Source organism: Hoplias malabaricus, chromosome 14, assembly GCF_029633855.1.
Source record: "Hoplias malabaricus isolate fHopMal1 chromosome 14, fHopMal1.hap1, whole genome shotgun sequence".
NCBI lineage: Eukaryota > Metazoa > Chordata > Actinopteri > Characiformes > Erythrinidae > Hoplias > Hoplias malabaricus.
In genome coordinates this window covers 2,666,652-2,685,519 of record NC_089813.1, presented here as the reverse complement: position 1 = coordinate 2,685,519, position 18,868 = coordinate 2,666,652, and the positions used below count along the sequence as shown (strand labels likewise).

Below are 18,868 nucleotides of genomic sequence, written 5' to 3'. Positions count from 1 at the left end.
CCTTCATCCACTGGTCAGAACTTTTAAGGACCCCTTGCAACTTACTACTCAGGACAACACTGGAGTTTTGGAGTGCACTGCAGCACAGGCTTCAACCTCACTGGCTCTCTTCCTGTTCAGCTTGTACACCCCCTCTGAATTTACTAATGGCACTGGTGTATGATACTTTTAGAAGTTCACAGATGGTACAGGTATTGTAGGATTTGCTGGAAGTAGACAGGAGGATGGATACAGGACCCTGGTGAAGGACTTTGTTGAAAGGTATACAAGTAACTATATTTCCACATTAACAGAGCCAAAAAAGTTGCTAGCAGAATTCATGAACACTTAGCCCTATCTGTCTCTATCATGAGGATGTTACTGTGGATGTTAATGTGTTGAGGGCAAATATCTGCAGATGAACCTTCAACATGAATGTTGTGTACCGTCTGTCTCTATTAAAGACAGAGGCCCTTTGATGTCTGTTGATGCTAGTTTATTAGCCTATCACTATTGTGTGATGGGGACACAGCATTACATTGCATGCTGGGAACCTATACAAACATAACTAACTTATCAACAAGGCAGGCTCTGATGTAAGAGTCAAGCTGGATTCCCTGGAGTTTGTAGCAAAATTCAGGTCTCAACAAACTATTATTCCTTATGCACATTATCACTCAACTCCTCTATGCTTCTGTAGTGAATATCCACAGCTATTGTACTGTAAAAATTAGTCTCAAAGCTGGGAAGCAGCACAAACCTGCTGCTGGACTGATGATTAATTCACTTAAACTGTTCCATTTTCTTGCTCTCTGCTCTAACAGTTGTTCATATACAGTTACTTAAGTTAACTTACTTGGTTTATACTCAGATTATGTCGCATTATTGTACACTACAACTTATACAGTTACAACTGCCTCATATCTGAAAATGTATCTATCTAAATAAAATTAGAATGGTGTCGGTAATTAAAGTTAATTTTTCATTTTCCTTTAGCCCATTTAACATTTCAATAATTTGAATTTAATATTTTAAGATTAAGATATATTAAAAATATTAATATATATAATAAAAATATTTTCTTCAACCAAATATATGAAATTTAACACTGAAATGTACAACAGAAAGTGAATCTCAGTTAACTTAAGTAGACTACAGCAAGTGACTGATTACATTAAGCTTGAAATTAAAGCATAAAGTGTAGATCATTTAAAGACAAACTGCAGGGTACAGGATCCCAGAAGAATTGTCCACACAGATCGTGCATTTATGAGTTTACAGTTAGAGTCTGATTCTCAGTTACAGTCGTTTCCTTTGATGAGGAAGAAAGTTCCCACAGTGACTCCCAGCAGTCCTCCAGCCAACCCCACTCCACAGAACACAGACGCTCCAACACCGGGCAGCTCTACATCAACCTCTGTGACACACACACACACACACGCACAATTAGTGTATTGTACTAATTTATTCTGCTCCTCTAATTTATAGTCCCCCTAGTCTTTAAAGGAGCAGAGCAATGGGCAATCAAAGACTGATGTTCTGCTTCAACCTTGAGAATAGTGACCAAATTGACAGCCATAAACTCCAGTCCCAGTGGCTTGCCAAGAGCAGTAGACATGATCCTTACAGTGTCCACTGATTGACTGAGTAGAATGGCTTGCTTGTCAAGGTTAGATGTGGAAGAAAATACATTTTTAAAAAATCACCATATTTGCCTTGTGAATGAAGTTCTGCAGATCTCTCTAGTTTTTGTAAGGTGACAAATCCACATAGCTCACAATCATAGTATCAATGACACAGCCATTATATATATGTCTAAGAGTTTGTATTTTACATGGGATGTGTGACATTTGGGAGGCACAGTAGAGCAGCAGGTAGTGTCTCTGTCACAGCTCCAGGGTCCTGGAGGTTGTGGGTTTGTGCCCAGCTCCGAGTGACTGTCTGTGAGGAGTTTGGTGTGTTCTCCCTGTGTCCATGTGGGTTTCCTCCGGGTGACTGTCTGTGAGGAGTTTGGTGTGTTCTCCCTGTGTCCATGTGGGTTTCCTCTGGGTGACTGTCTGTGAGGAGTTGGTGTGTTCTCCCTGTGTCCACGTGGGTTTCCTCCAGGTGCTCCGGTTTCATCCCTCAATTAAAAAAAACCCATACACATTGGTAGGTGGATTGGTGACTCAGGTGTGCATAGGTGTGTGTGTGTGTTACTTTCTGCAAACACATACTGAACCTGATCCCCCTGTTTGTTAATAGTGTTAGCGCAGTAGTGACTCTAGTAAAACAATGTAATGCTGATTCCAGCTCAGCTGAACACCAAGAACACAGAGGAACTCCAGTGAAATAAAAATTATGGCAGGACCCCATTTAATCCTCTCTAAATCTTCTTAAAATTTAACTACAAAATGTGAACTGTGTGGGTTGCTGCTGTGACATATATTAGCAGATAAAATGACTGGAATGGACAACAGGAAGTTTTGAACAAAGATCTGTCAAACTGATTGAGCTCAACATAGCACTGAAAACAAGGATAATTAATCAATAATTAGACATTCAGTGATTTACATGGATTTAGTTGTTTATACAGTGTGTGTACAATTTAGTGTTGTGTACACTATGGTGAGGTGAACCAGGTCAAATGCACAAATTATAATGATGTACAGATGCTGTATTAAAGTGAACAGTGCAGGTAAATGATCATTAGCAGCTTAGTGTTCAATAAAAGTTGGAACATATAATTCAATGCATGAATGCATCAGAAGTCCAAACTGAATCAGAACAGTGCTGAAAGTGTGGCAGAACCAGCTGCAGTGTATCTTCTTGAACTGAGATGGGTTTAATTTGTTTCTAAAACATTCCTTGTTTCAAATATTTTTAAACGTCTTTAACCACTACACATGGTTTCCCTTTGAAAATATATTTTGGAGACTTGAGACAGAGCCCAGTACCCTCCCAAGTTTTACTGCAAGGACAGGCTTCGGCCCATTTCTACATATGGCTATGAGAAGTGATATATGCAGGGAACCATCATTGTAGTCTTTAAAAAAAAACAGATTAATAATCAGGTAACTCTCACCCCATGTTTTGGTCAGTGCTCTGTCCAGGGCTGTGTGCTGCACACTGCAGGAGTAGATGTCCCCCTCCTCTGGAGTGAAGCTCAGATGAGAGATCTGGTTAAAGGTGCCATCTTCAGTGTTAATGTAATATCTGCTGAGACTGGCTTCATCCGTCACATTGACATTGTTCCTGGTCCAGGTCACTTCCACATGTGGAGGGTAGAATCCAGTGATGTGACAGATGAGGGTGTTTTTAGAGCCCAGCTGTACACTTCTCTTGGCATAGATTGAGCTCTGAGGGGCAACTATGGATGAAGTTATTCAAATTACTAAGCATCAACAGACTTTCATTATGTTATAGATCAGCCATAAGATTATTAAGACCTCTTTTTCCAAAAAACTCAAAAGAATTAGGCAGTATTTGGGTGTGCTGTTTAGGGGCAACACCACAGTGAGCCCCCAACAACATCTCGCTACTCACCAAGTCAAGGCACTCACATAAACACAGCAACAACGAACAACAACACAACCCCTAAAAAACCTTAATACCATAAAGAGGGCGAGCCGCTGTGCATGCTGGGAGCTTCCCCATGATTTCCAGCCCTTCTCAGTCTCCAGCAGCCATTACAGTATTTTCTCAAAATTGCCTCTCTGTACAAAAATGTCTTTAAAACCAGCCCCTGAGGGAGAAAATTATAAACTGAACATTTGAGCTGCAAAAATGACAGCTTTAATCCCCATATCTTTTCAGTGATGGGTGTGGGCTTGCTTTGTGCTGCAGATCTGAATTTGGGGATTCAGGTGTGGGACTGACACTCTTAAGTCTGAAGTCAGCCCTCGGTGAGATAGTATGGTGACATGCCTCTGTTTGACTGCCACTGTTTGACCGGGGAAGCAGGTCCTAATTGCCAGTGAGGGTGGCTGGTGGCTTGCTGATTTTGAGCTGTTGCCTCTGGAAATGTGTTTTTATGGCAGAGACATGAGCTTTCATGCATGGGATCATTGTGCAAGCTTGTTGGCCTCGATGAATGATTTAAGGTTCTCAAATAAGTCTGTATTTCCTTCATTAACTTGTTGCTTCCTCATCTCCAGTTTTCTTGTGATGCGATTTTATCTGTTTGATGTGGAATGTGTGTCTGAAACATGTCAATGAGGTATGCAGTTATTATAAATTTTGAGTGTAGTGTCTCTGTCACAGCTCCAGGGTTCTGGAGGTTGTGGGTTCGAGTCCCGCTCCGGGTGAACGTCTGTGACTTTGGCATGTGAGTGTATATACTCCAGCAGCACTGCTGTGTCTGAGCCACTCGTACCAAGACCACACTAACACACCACCACCACGTCAGTGTCACTGCAGCGCTGAGAATGATCCACCACCACATCACACCTGCTCTGTGGGGGTCCTGTGAAGTTCCTGGTCATTGAAGGACAGGGTGAAAGGGGGATAATAAAGTATGTAGAGCAACAGATGGACTACACTCTGTAATTGTAGAACTACAGAGGGACCTGTACGGGCAATGAAGCTGATGAAACGGGCAATGACAATTTAGGACAATGACAATGACAACGGACAATTTAGAAAAATAGGTCATCTTCATGTCATGGCAGATTAATTGGGTGTAGTTGACATATTAAATATTTTTTTTATGTTTATAAACACATTTTGTAGTTATTTGGGGGAAGGCTTTACACAAAACATAACGTTTACATTTATTTCATGTATTTACTGAATAATAAGCATTTACCTTTGGTCTATCAATTTGGATAATAAATAAATAAATAAATAAATAAATAAATAAATAAATAAATAAAAACAAAATTGGTTTTACAGGTGAACTGACCACTATGGAGGGTAACAAGTAGATATTCATTCATTCATTCATTATCTGTAACCGCTTATCCAATTCAATTTCGCGGTGGGTCCAGAGCCTACCTGGAATCATTGGACGCAAGGCCGGAATACACCCTGGGGTGGGGGGGCGCCAGTCCTTCACAGGGCAACACACACACACCCACACACACATTCACTCACACACTCACATCTACGGACACTTTGGAGTCACCAATCCACCTGCCAACGTGTGTTTTTGGACTGTGGGAGGAAACCGGAGCACCCGGAGGAAACCCACGTGGACACGGGGAGAACACACCAACTCCTCACAGACAGTCACCCGGAGGAAACCCATGCAGACATGGGGAGAACACACCAACTCCTCACAGACAGTCACCTGGAGGAAACCCACGCAGACACAGAGAGAACGCACCAACTCCTCACAGACAGTCACCCGGAGCAGGAATCGAACCCACAATCTCCAGGTCCCTGGAGCTGTGTGACTGCGACCCTACCTGCTGTGCCATCGTGCCGCCCACAAGTAGATTTCATCCTTTATAACATAAAGGAATCAGGTATAAATGTAATTACAGTCACTGTACTGTAGATTGCAGAGGATCCTTTTCCCAGAACATTCTCAGTGCACATAGAGCGTTCTAAAAGTGATATTTTTAATAAATGATTTCTACTGGATGCAGCGTCCCTGATCTGTATTTTACTTGTGTGTAAATCTTATATTATTGTCATTATGCTTTCTTACCTTTCGGTTCTGCAGGGTAATTATAACCTTTTGCATCAATATTCAAGTTGATTCTGCAGACGTTTATGTTAGTAACAGCCCACTCATAGGTTTCTTCTTCATAGATGGTCGGATCTGCGAACTGCGGCAGAGTCATTACTCCTTTCTCCAAGCTAAAGTCAGCGTACCACTTTTCTTCTCCATCGAGTCCAATCATCCCCTCTCTCTCTGAGTCTGAGCAGAGCGTTAATGAGACATCCCGGTGTTTCACTGGAAAGAGAGAGAGAGAGAGAGAGAGTAGCGTTTCATAATAAAGTAATGAGTGCTACTTGCCGGTCTTTAAAGCCCATGAATCTGAACTCCATTCACTCATGGTACCTGTCAACTTGTACTTTTTTGACCGCATTCTGAATAATAGACTTCATCCAGAAAAGATTTATCAGCAGATGAAAGAGACCTGTAGTGAACAGAGCAGGTCAGTGATTGGGAGAATGTTGTTAAAAATATGTTGGGTCCTGAGAGGATTTTCTTTTCAAAAGAGATCAACCCAAAAAGAGTAATAAAATATACAATAAATAAATACGTGTTCAATAGATTCTGTTGTTCCTTTACAAAAGACACATGCATTACTCACATCAAAGAATTTACACAAGCTAAAATTGACAGGGTAGTGTCTATGCCATATTTAAAATACAGCTCTTTTATGTTGTTATTAAGTATATATTTATAGGGAGAGACGAAAGGAATGGCTGCTTTGTCTTTGTAGAGCTGACAACTGCAAGGTTACTAATGGAATAGATTTATAGGATAATAGCCGCACTATAAAATTAGTGTTACATTTCTTGTCTGCTACATCAGCCCCATTAACCAATATGATATAGTTCTGTAAGGAAATAACTTTTGTAACCTTGTGATTACCTGGGATAGAGTCACACACACTTTTGTAAATTCAGTAATTTAACAGATCATTCCAAATTTGTTGCAAAAATCAGAGTAGGAAATATAATGATGATTATCATCAAGTAACTGGTGAATCAACACAATGTTTTTATTAATCCATAAATGTGAGAACAATGATTTCCTTCATAAGTGATGTTCTTATTGTGGGAGGTTTTGTCTGTACACTCAAAAATAAAGGACCTGGAGGTTGTGGATTCGATTCCCGCTCCGGGTGACTGTCTGTGAGGAGTGTGGTGTGTTCTCCCTGTGTCTGTGTGGGTTTCCTCCGGGTGACTGTCTGTGAGGAGTGTGGTGTGTTCTCTCTGTGTCTGTGTGGGTTTCCTCCGGGTGACTGTCTGTGAGGAGTGTGGTGTGTTCTCTCTGTGTCTGTGTGGGTTTCCTCCGGGTGACTGTCTGTGAGGAGTGTGGTGTGTTCTCTCTGTGTCTGTGTGGGTTTCCTCCGGGTGACTGTCTGTGAGGAGTGTGGTGCATTCTCCCTGTGTCTGCGTGGGTTTCCTCCGGTTGCTCCGGTTTCCTCCCACGCTCCAAAAACACACGTTGGTAGGTGGATTGGAGACTCAAAAGTGTCCGTAGGTGTGAGTGTGTGAGTAAATGTGTGAGCGTGTGTCGCCCTGTGAAGGACTGGTGCCCTGTGAAGGACTGGTGCCCTGTGAAGAACAGGAGGGTGCCCAGGACTGGCCAAAGTCTGTGGGGCTGTCCAAGAAGCCAGACTGGGCACAGCTCTAGGGATCGGCTCCGAAGTCCTGGGGGCCGACCTACGGACATGACCTGATGCGACCAAAGCCACAGTCACGGGTGCAGAATCGGCCGAAGCCACAGTCACAGGTGCAGAAGTGGCCGGAGCCACAGTCACAGGTGCAGAAGTGGCCGGAGTTACAGTCACTGGTGCAGAAGCAGCCGGAGCCACAGTCACGGGTGCAGAGGTGGCCGGAGCCACAGTCACGGGTGCAGATGCGGTGGGGGACACCGCCATCGCTGGGACAGGAGCAGCTGAGGAAGCCTCCTTCACTGGGACAGGAGCGGCTGAGGAAGCCGCCTACGCTGGGACAGGAGCGGCTGAGTGTGCCGCCTTCCCAGAGACAGGAGCGGCTGTGGGAGCCGCCTCCACGGAAACAGGAGCGGCGGGTGCCACGTTCATGGAGATAGGAGCGGCGGGCGCCGCGTTCACGGGGACAGGAGCGGCGGGTGCCACGTTCACGGAGACAGGAGTGGCGGATGCCGCATTCATGGAGACCTCCAGACGCGCCAAGAGGCTTGCAATCTTCTCCTAGAGGTCAGGAGGAAGTGCAGAGAGGTGCTTGGGAGCTGGGGGCCCTTCGACAACGTCTACGGCGCAGGGGGCCCTGCGACGATGTCCATGGAGGCAGGGGGCCCTGCAACGACATCCTGCACTGGAGCTGTTAAGGGTTTAGGGGGTCTGATGGGCGCACTCTTGAGGGATTTCTTTATCCATGGATCCCCCAGAGGTGCGCCTCTGTTAGCCTCACTTCTTTTGTCCTGAAGTCGGAGGCTAACAGCCCCCACCCTTAACCCCCCCAAAAAAAATTTACCCGGACCTGAGGGGGTAATCCACCATCGAGGGGGTGACTCCAGCACGTTTCTTAAGCCTGTTCCCATGATTCACGCTGGGGTAATCACTCAATTTAAGAGTCGACTCCTCTGGTAGGGGATAAGGAACCGTGCCGGGCATGAGCTGGAGCCGGTTATTCCATTCCACAGCCCTGTCATACAGACTCTAGTGTTAGCTGCATTCTTAAATTGGTTGGACATTCTGTCACGGATCACGGAGGGGACTGACGGAGGCGAACGCACTTGCTAAAACACAGTGAGTTTAATTTAACAAAAGATATAACAAAACAAAGACAGGCAACAGGGGAAACAACAAGACTAGGATTTTAAACAAAACGACATGATTTGGAATGGGAAGAAACAACATGACATGACTAGGAACAGGAAATACACAAAATGACAAAACTAGGAAACAATAACGACCTGACTTTGAAGTGGAAGAGAAACAACACGACATGACTTAGGAACAAACAAAGGTGAAATGTCCGACAGGAGGAAGTGATACAAGGGGACTTAAATACTTAACACAAATGAGACACACCTGAGACAGATAATGAGGACAGCGGACAAATGAGACACAGACGAGGAGGCAGAACAAAGGCGGGACTAGGGTAACAACAAACAGAGCCATGTGCTGAGAGCGAGCACATGGCCGGGGAAACAGACATGACAGGACGAGGGCATGGCACAAAACTTCTTAATTTAAAGGTTGTTGGACGTACAGTAAAATACAGAGTGATGAACACTACACTCTATAATAATTTTTAAATATTGCACAAAAATGTGAGTCAAATCCAGCTCCTCCTGGTTACACCAAAGTACAGAATAATACAGTAACTACAATGTAACTGTTCATTACTGAAGTGTGAAATATTAATGTTCTCACCTGCAGACACAGTGTAGAGCAGAGCTGCGCAGACGAGGATTAAACACAGCTTCATTGTGATCAGCGCAGAGGACACACACTCACACAGGAGAGAGTCCAAACTGAACTCAGTCTCTCTGTGTCTCTCTCTCTAACTCCCACAGCTCAGGATCATCAGCCAATAGGAGATTTACTTTCATTCCCACTCTGCAGTCTCTGGGTGAAGTTAATTTTCTGAGCCCCGACACTCAGCAGGAGTTACTCATATGATCATTTTGTATCATGTTTTTACAGCAAGCACTATTCCTCCAATGTTACAGTAAAACTGAAATGGTAACTGCTAAGTGTTTTATGTTTTATTGCATCATAATTTGGATGGATGAATGGATCTATGACCCAAAATGAGTTGACATAAGGTTTTCTATTTTGTTGCTCATTACAAGTTTTACAGTTATAACATTTTTTTTTCTCTGAGACTAGATAAGCACTTATACTCCCACTTATAGCCCCACAATGCTCCCCAGGTACAGAGGATGACCCCCTGATGCTCCACTTGTTATATTTCATCTTCTGTGCAGTATTAATCTGTAACTGAGAAATCTTGTCATTAAATCCGATGTTAAATACATTTTTTTACTGACTTAATCCTTCAGCTCTGAATCGGCTCAGTTACATGGCCTGTATTAGTGCAACAAATGTCATTTTTATAGATGAATGGATGAATTGTGGATGGATGGTTAGGGGTTTGGGTTTGTAAAACAGAATGAACAGAACATAAACACAAGGAAAACTTCCAGTGAGACTGAACTCTAAGGTCAAGGTCCATCAAGGTTTCTTTCTGAGTGACTGTGGGCTCCAGGGAGAGGACACCAAAGGACTCCACTGTTGAATATAAAACAGACTGGAATTTGATCAAATGAAAACCCAAAAATGCTTCTGAGAGAATGTTCTTTGGAGCATTTTGGCAAGTCACATCATGGAAAGAGATAACATCCTTCAAACCTGAGAAGGCTAAAGTGGGCCAGACTACCTGTCTACAGGTACAAGCATCTCATTTAGAGCTACAGTTAAGATTAGATTAAAGACCCTGTCATTTTTGTCTGTGTCATTTTCTTTTTATTATTATAACTTAAAATATTCTGTTTAATCAAAATTCAAATTTCAGTCTGAATTTTATTAACTATGGACAGTGGCGGATGCTGGTCTTTCAAGGAGGGGAAGCTCAATTTCGGTCTACATCATAAAATGTGTCGGTTTATTTATACGTAAATTCTACCCTCCGTTCCTTTTCAAGAAAATGATCTGTGACCCTGTCGTACCAACAAGGCGTCTTTTCCAGGGACTTGACTAGTGTCCTCTCAATGGCCAGCAGAGCTAGGCTGCTTAAACGGCCTTGGCCCATGTGAAGTGTGTCCGCCTGTGAGTGCTTTGTGATGGTGGAGGGGCTCAGCAGCACCCGCTAGAAACTGCGATAGAAGTCAGAAAGAGTGATAGAAGTCAGTCTCCAAACACAAGCAGCTACAAAAAACCCACCAGAAATAGAAGCTAGATTTGTCCCTAATCGTTTTTAACAAAGAAAATGCCGCTAAGGGGTCTAAGAAAGTCTGGTTCAACTCAAAACAGAATGAAAATGTAATGCTGCCATGGATCTTTACACCAAAGGATCGCTGATTCGCTCATTTCGCTGTCAATCAAAAAGTGATTCAGCCTCAGACAGATCATCCAATCATCATGCAGAAGCTGAGCGTCCGGGCCAGCCGAGGCCAGCCCACTGCCCCATAGACCCCCAGAGACGCTGAGCGTCCGATGGGCGGGACAAAGCCCAGCCTTTATCCAATCACTCGTCTCGTTTCGCTGCACTTCGCTGCTTCTCTATTGAACTCTGTGGACGCTCAGTGTCCTCACTGTTTAAAGCAATGTGAAGCTGTGGGAATGATTGAGAGGAAAGCCGCGTCTTTACCAGTGATAAGAAGCTGATTCTGAACAAAAGTTGAGCGCGTTGTAGTGAATATTTATTCAATGACATGTCACACAACAGTATACATTTGATCACTTATTTTTTTGACATTTTAGGGGAAGCTGAGCTTCACTTGCAGTCTTAGAGCAATCGCCACTGACTATGGAATAAAAATTGTTGGATGCAAATTAATTTAGTCAGTTACAAGCTATTACTGAGATGTGTTTTTTCTTGTTTCATGGAAGGGTACACTCTCAGAAAAACGGTCACTATGGTGATCCCCTCAGTGGAACATAACTGTACCTTATTCTATATCAACTGTAGATTCCATAAGCACCACTTCATCTGCAGGACTTTTATTCTGTTATTTTATGTGACACAGATGTATAATGAAAGATTATAGATATCCCTCTCTCCTTCTGGAGAAGAGAATGTAATGAACCTTTAGGGAACACAACTGGATTCTAACACCACTGCTTTAACACACTGTGAAAGTAATGTACCTCTACCTTAACTTTTTTCTGAGAGTGTACCAACAAATGCGTCCATGTTGGTGTACTCTCAAAAACACACACAGTAAAGTGGCGGCATCCTGGTAAACTACACTGACTAACACATACAGCATTACGCTTTATAGAACATGAATAAAACCACATTAATTCGGTAACCACTTATCCAGTTAAAGTTCATGCAGTGCTTCTGGAGCCTATGACGTATATTTAAACATAAGGCCTTAGGTGCAGTATTAAGAAATGTTCACTGTTCTATATGTTTAGACGTATGCTCTGTGTCTGTGCTCCAAAGAGAGAAATGTGTAGGATAATCTGTCAGTGAGGATAGGAGACTATAAATTTTTCCCCTCCCTTAGTCCCATAAACATGCAAATGTAGACCAACCTCTACGTTCACCATATTTGGAAAAAAGAAAGAACCATATAGATCGAGGTCCTAGCCAAGAGCTGGGAGAGAGAGAAAATAGAGATGGGAGAGAAGCCGTAAGACACTGTTTCTGTAAATAAAGATGTATTTACACCTTTAACCATGTCTGCGGAGATTCTTTTCCATCACCTGTCTTCACAATACAGCAAAGTTAACAACACCTACCCACAATCAATGGGCACAAGGCAGGGACATGCCCTGGACGACTGAGCCGGTCTCTTCACCTGAGCCCTGTTAAAAACATGTGGAGGATTTTAGAGCTGGACGTCCATCAGAGAGACTCTTGTAAACTTAAAGGATTTAAGATGTTTACCAAGAGCTATGGTCAATACAGCGGTTGGTTCTGTAAAGCAGTTCAGATACTTTATATTCTATAATCAATCATCAGAGTCTTACCAGCAAACAATGGCCCACTGCTGTTTTAGTTCAAAATCTACCAGCATTTTCTGCAGGGATGTCCACGGCTGAAGTGCCCCCAAGCAGTACCCCTAACCCTCAAATTTTTCCTCAGACACCAAAGATAACTAACCACACCTCTGTCTGTCTGTGTGTGTGTGTGTGTGTGTGTGTGTGTGTGTGTGTGTGTGTGTTCACTGACCCTAATCACTAGTGTGTGTGTGTTCACTGTCATGGAGGGGTAAAATACAGAGATCAAAATTTGTATAAAACATTTCACTTATTCACTTCATCAACGTCACATTAAGAACCCCTGGTCTACAGGATTAAATCCCATAGTAATGTCCATCAAATGTTATTCAATACTTCTCAGATATAATTTATTCATAATTATGTTTAAAACATACCAAAAAGAGAATGATTCAAATAATATATTCCATAAAAGATGTGTAGTTTGTGTTAGTGGTCAGTACAGATGATATAAACTATAACAAGCAGTAGATTCTCCTCTTTTACTAAAGCATTTAGTCACATTCAGCCTCATGTCCAATCTCCTCCTGGATATTGTTTTTGCTCACAATCATTCATAGGGAAGACAAATCTGTGCAAAACCAACAGTCAAGGCAAGTGTAGTGCCTTCTTTAAACTTTATGGGTATGGGCTCACAATTCGCAAATGTTTAAACAGTTTCATAATTCTAAAGTACCCACAGTTCCTGAAATATCAGTTTTAATTGTAATACTGTATAAAAGTACAATGTAATTAGTACATGTTTTACAGTTTGCTAGCCTGAAAAGTTACCTTATTATTATTACTCAGTGATTTATTTTTGTTTACAGTGGGACCAAATGGAAAGCTTTTCAGAAATTAATTTGATATAATATTTGTATCATCTTCGTACATTAATACATTACTTACTTAATAATAAATGCTACCATTTAAGAGGTTAGATTCTTCTAAACTGTTCTGTTTATTTAAAAAATCATTTTTTTTTATATTTACAATATTAGTGTCAGTTTTGTGGTTTAACTAACATTCTCTCTTTAATAAAGAGCATAAGAGCAATCAGCTCTTCTGACTGACTTGGAACACTAATTGAACTAAGAGCAACCGATCACAGACAGGTAAATTTACCTTTCTAAAGATACTTTATTTTCCTTAGTGTAAAGAACCCATAGTTATTAGTGTATGCTCTAATGTATGTAGCATTTTTCTTTATTTTCTTGCAACTAAAAGGTTGCAATAACTACAATTATCTCTGAGCTGGTTATTGCACTAGATCTCAGCTCATATGAAGCTAGACTGTGATGTGTACATACCTTGAAGTGGATTACATGGTAAAACGTGGCGAGCCAGCCAGGAGCATTGAGTAGGCAATAACACTGAAACCTTGTGACCACTAGATTGTACTTAAGTTGTTAATTGGCAATTTACCCAAGAATGGATGTGATTGTACATGGATTTTGATGTGTACATGCCTTGAAGTGGGTTACAATAGCAAGGTATTCAATAACATACACCTACACCTAACCTATCGCTGTACATTATAAGCTGCTAGGTTTTGTCTTTGTTTAGATCTGAGGAGCAAGCTATCTTCATCTCTAATCACAAAGATGTTATCAGGTTTGTGGGGTTTGGACCAAAGCAGGTCACAGATGTTTCATTAAATGGCATGATGGTATCCACCAAACAACAGAACTTTGTGTAACAAACAGACAGATATCTTGATAAGAATCCTCAGCTTCTTTGAAGTCATTTATTTAAAAGTGCGACTTGAAGGAACAAGCATGGACCAACAATGCTCCCAAGTGGACACTCCAAAGGACGATGCCATACTAAATCAAGGAGCATTTAAGTGTTTCCTTCTTTTATGTTTATTGTCTGTAACCCTTATCCAGTTCATGGTCGCAGTGGGTTCAGCGCATATCTGGAATTATTGGGTGCAAGTTGGGAACACACCCTGGAGGGGGCAGCAGTTCTTCACAGTGTGACACACACACGCACACAAACACACACACACACACACACACACACACACACACACACACACACACACACACACAGACCTACGGACACTTTTGAGTCGCCAATCAACCTACCAATGTGTGTTTTTGGACTATGAGTGAAAACAGGAGCACCCGGAGGAAACCCACGCAAACACGGGGAGAACACACCACACTCCTCACAGACAGTCACCCGGAGCAGGGTTCAAACCCACAACCTCCAGGTCTCTGCCATATATATAGCCACCAACACATGAAATAGGTTTTCTTCACAATCATCATCACAAGACAAAATGGATAAATTGATGAACTAATGAATGATTTCTTGGTGTTGAGATTCACGCTCTAAAGATGAGACAAAGCCTATGGACTCTGGCCAATCACAGGGGACCTAATGTTTCCTCTAAGCCCAAGATCCAACCAGAACATCAGTTCCTTCTCATAAAGGTGGGGTGAAGGAATGTCCATAAGAAGCAACGTGGGAGCTCTGATAGAAAGCTCATGTACCGCAGAACAACTGAGAAAATGGCATACAGCTCAGCTCAGCTCAGAAAAAGTCTCTTAGAAGAGGAACAGAGAGTTCAGTGGAACCAAAGGGTCAGCAAGTGCAGACACTGCAGTGTGAACTAAATAGAAACAAATACACAGTCCTGAGCTCCAAATATATCAAGCTGAAACCTTCTACGGAAAGTAACCTCATTAAGCCAGTTGCAACTTACTGAATATTTGTATCTTTCTTGATTGCCACTAAGGGTGAGTGTGTGAAGCTCTCTAACCTCACTGTCCTGTGTAAAATCAATACCTTTGGAAGGGCAGTGTGTTTGTAAACAGTTTATCAGCATTATAGCAGCACGTAAACAAAACATATCACACAATGAGTGTAATTAGTCTTTTATATCAGCAGTGAATGATGTTTATTCCGAACGCCTCTATTAACAGACTGTTTTTGATGAAGGCAGACCCTCTTACCACATTAGAGTTGAACTACTTTTGTACAGATGTCACTGAGAGAACAGGAAAGGGTTTGAGGAAATGAAAGCAATGAGGAACCTCAGAGAAAATATATGTGGTAATCTTGCACAATTGAGATTAAACCAATTCAGAAATTAACCACAGTTTCTCTTTCACACAAACAGTTACATGTATTATGTATTTTGTAAATATAAACAAATTTAGAATTTTAAACATAGAATTAGATTCATAAAATGTATCATATAAATATCTGAAAATCTCATCTTTCTGCTTTAGAAGTGAAAATATACTGTGACACTTTTCTCCTTTTTTCTGCAGGTGTTTTAAACAGACAATTTTGAAAAAGTATAGCTTCTTTCAGCCTGCTTGTGAACTCTTGTTCTTAGCAGTTATCTTGTACTCTGTGGCCAGGTTTGAAATGAAGGGAATTAAAAAGGAATTGTATCCCCTTTGCTGAGCAAACAGCTGCTGCTCTCCTGCGATGGCCTTATGGTTGGAGTACACTGTAGCTGTGAGAATATGATGGCATCTACAGGAACATAACTGAAGTCAGAGATAAGAGACAAGACTGGAGCAGAAACAAGAAAGTGGACTCGGGACAAGAATCAAGAGATGGGACAAGGTATCGGACAATAGCCAAATACTGAGATGGAACAGGGGACTGGACAGATGACTGAAAGAAGGGGACTGGACTGGGCAAAGGAACAGGGACCATCACAGAAACAGGGACAAAGGTGGAAACAGGCAGTGCGATACAGACAGAGACAGGAACTAAAGACAAGAAATGGACACAGGTACAAAAACAGACAAGGGCCAAGGACTGTTAGGAGTCTGTGACATAGACTGTGAAACCAGCCTGAACACAGCTCTGGAAGATGACCTTGGGGTGAACACAGGAATACGAGAAATCGCAGGAGCCACAGTCACTGGTGTAGGAGCCGCAGGAGCCACAGGGACAGAAGCTGTGGGAACCACAGCCACAGGAGCAGAAGTGGTGGAAACCACAGCCACAGCAATAGAAGCGGCGGGCGCTGATGTCACTGGAGCAGGGACAGGCAGCAGTCCTGCTGATACTCCTCTGAAACAGGAGCACGGCTGTTCGAATGGCAGGTGCTGTGGTTGCTTGAGGAGCAGGTGCTGGAGTTGTTGAGGATTCAAAAGGTCCAATGGGTGCACACCTGAGAAAATCCCAGAAGTCCCTTGATAAAGTTTCCTCATGATATACGACCACTGTTAGCCTCAGCTCTTCTGCCCCAAGGCTTGAGGTTAATAGCACCAACCCTCAACTTCCCCCCAAAATTTCCATTAGTTAGGACCATGAAATTACCATGTACCCAAGAAATGTTTTCTGAGTTTTATGGCATTCACACTTCTCCAGTTTAACAAACAGATTGTGTTCTTGTAGTTGTGTGAGGACTTTAACATATTTAATGTGTTGAATGTGTTCAGTTAGGCAATTACAATAAACAAGAATGTTGTCACTGTAACAGATCACTCATTTATTAAGAATATCATTAATTATGTCATTAATCAAGGATTGGTGCATTGACTAATCCATAACTCATGACCAGACATTCACAATGACCTGAATTTTGTTCTCATTCGTCCCCCTCTAGGATTCTGATAAGTATATATGTGCTGTGTTGGTCCAGTTTAATGTAGATTTTGGCCTCTCTGACTTGTTCAATGGCCACCAACTGCAGGGGTAGAAGTAGAAGGGTGAATATAACTTGGTGCCAAAGCTTCATGACTATGCTGCTCCATGGCTTGTGATTCTGGTAAGAAGAGAGGGTAAATCCTACTCTTAGGAGGTGTAGACCTGGGAGGAAATCAATAGCACAATCCCAATGATGATGAGGGGGAAGATGAGCTAAACACATTGGACTAGTTCTTATATTCAGGGGGTAAATGTACTTGGGCGTTAGTGCCTGGGCTCTCTATGGTAGTGGTTGAGCAGGGCAGGGCCAAACACCTAGAAGAGCAATAATATAAAATCATACAAATAACATACATTATAAACAAAACCACGAACAACTGTGTTTTTTTCCTCAAACACGTTGTTCCACAATAAAATGCTGAGCTTAGAACTGAGTTCCCCTCAGTCACAGACATTTCCTTTAAAATATATAAAATATTATTACCAACACATCATTATTAATGACTGTCCAGTGCCATGTAATTAGTTCCCATACCATTTTTTGTAGAACAGTGCCAGGGCTATGAACTTCACATAAGATCTTCTGATTTCAATGACCTTTGATTTGTCAGCAGTATTTCTCTGATTTCATTTTACATTGTAAACATTTTCTGAAAGTCAATATACAGACGTTTATGAAACACAATGTATAGAGCTGAAAGTAACACTTTAAAACTTAATGTTACTTTATGCCATGCTCCATTTTCATTTTTCCTAGAGACTGATAATGCATCAGGACTCTTGCTCTGCCATTGGCTGACAGTGAAGGAGGTCTAATCCCAGTGGGGACTTTTCTGAAACACTCTGCTTTGTGGTTGTTGCTTCATTTGATTCTCTGATGTGAGTCAATTGTGAAAACTGTCAGCAAAATCTGAGATGCTATGATAAAGCCTGTGATTTGTGTCATTTATGGCTCAAAATCATCTCAGCAGATGAATTACAAGGAACATGCATCAAGCTCCAAAAGCTGTTGCTCATGACGGAGAAAAGTGTAATTATTTGTCGCTGCAAAATTTACAAAGAAATGTGTCTTCCGCATTTAACACATCTGTGGCAGTGAACACACACACACACACTAGTGCATTAGGGGCTCTGAACACACCCAGAGCAGGGGTTCAGTGGGTTCGATGCCTTGCTCAAGGGACCCTCGGCTGTGGATTGAGGGACAAGGACAGTACTGTTACTTCACACCCACCACCCCCAGTTTTCTTGCCGGTCGAGGGAATCAAACCAACAAACTTTCAGCCCTAAGCCCTCTTCTCTAACCATTAGGCCACAGCTACACCCCTGTGTTAAGGTCAAGACTGAGGCAGCTTCCTGTTCTGAAATGTATTGTGGAATTTAGTTGTTATTTGTAGATGTTTTAATTGTACACTATGTAGTATTTCTACCTTAAAATTACAGCTTTAGATTGTGATATTCCACAGAGGTATAACAGGGAGAATAGTGTTTCTGTGTTGGCTACAGCGGGTTACTGGACTAAGCAACTATGAATCATGTGGTGGAGGAAATGGGTAATGCTTTACAGCACAAATCTCATTGGTGTTTACTTTGCTACAAGGAGAATGTAGATCAGTATTCCCGATACAGACATTATGGCAGAGGGAGCAAGGAGGAGAAAGAGAGGGAGAAACATAGAGAATGAGCAGCTGTACAAGAGTTAATACTGCACTGACTTACACAGTAGAGTGAGCTGAAACAGACCTGAGGACACAAGTGGGAGTAGTAAGTAACTTGCGTTGTAACTTCTTTCATGTGTTGTGGGGTTATGTTGTGTTCAGCTGTTCATGGGAAGGTTGTACATAGCAGGTGGTGGTTAATTAGTAAATACAATTTCGAATCGCTTGGTCGCTTGGCTGAAGATCCGCCCGCTGTATGCAACATGTCCCCAACAAGGAATTAATCATTAAATAACAACTAAA

General features: G+C 42.1%; 1 protein-coding gene across 1 annotated transcript; it reads right to left on the bottom strand.

Annotated features, from left to right (window-relative positions):
- Nucleotides 1-1,068: 1,068 nt before the first annotated feature.
- LOC136666314 (H-2 class II histocompatibility antigen, A-Q alpha chain-like) lies at nucleotides 1,069-9,095 on the bottom strand. The gene is made up of 4 exons (XM_066644415.1): nucleotides 9,006-9,095; nucleotides 5,612-5,860; nucleotides 3,044-3,328; nucleotides 1,069-1,396 (listed from the first exon to the last, which is right to left on the bottom strand). Exons 1-4 carry the CDS (start codon nucleotides 9,058-9,060, stop codon nucleotides 1,275-1,277), a joined length of 711 nt encoding a protein of 236 aa, XP_066500512.1. The 5' UTR covers nucleotides 9,061-9,095; the 3' UTR covers nucleotides 1,069-1,274.
- Between the last annotated feature and the right edge of the window lie 9,773 nt (nucleotides 9,096-18,868).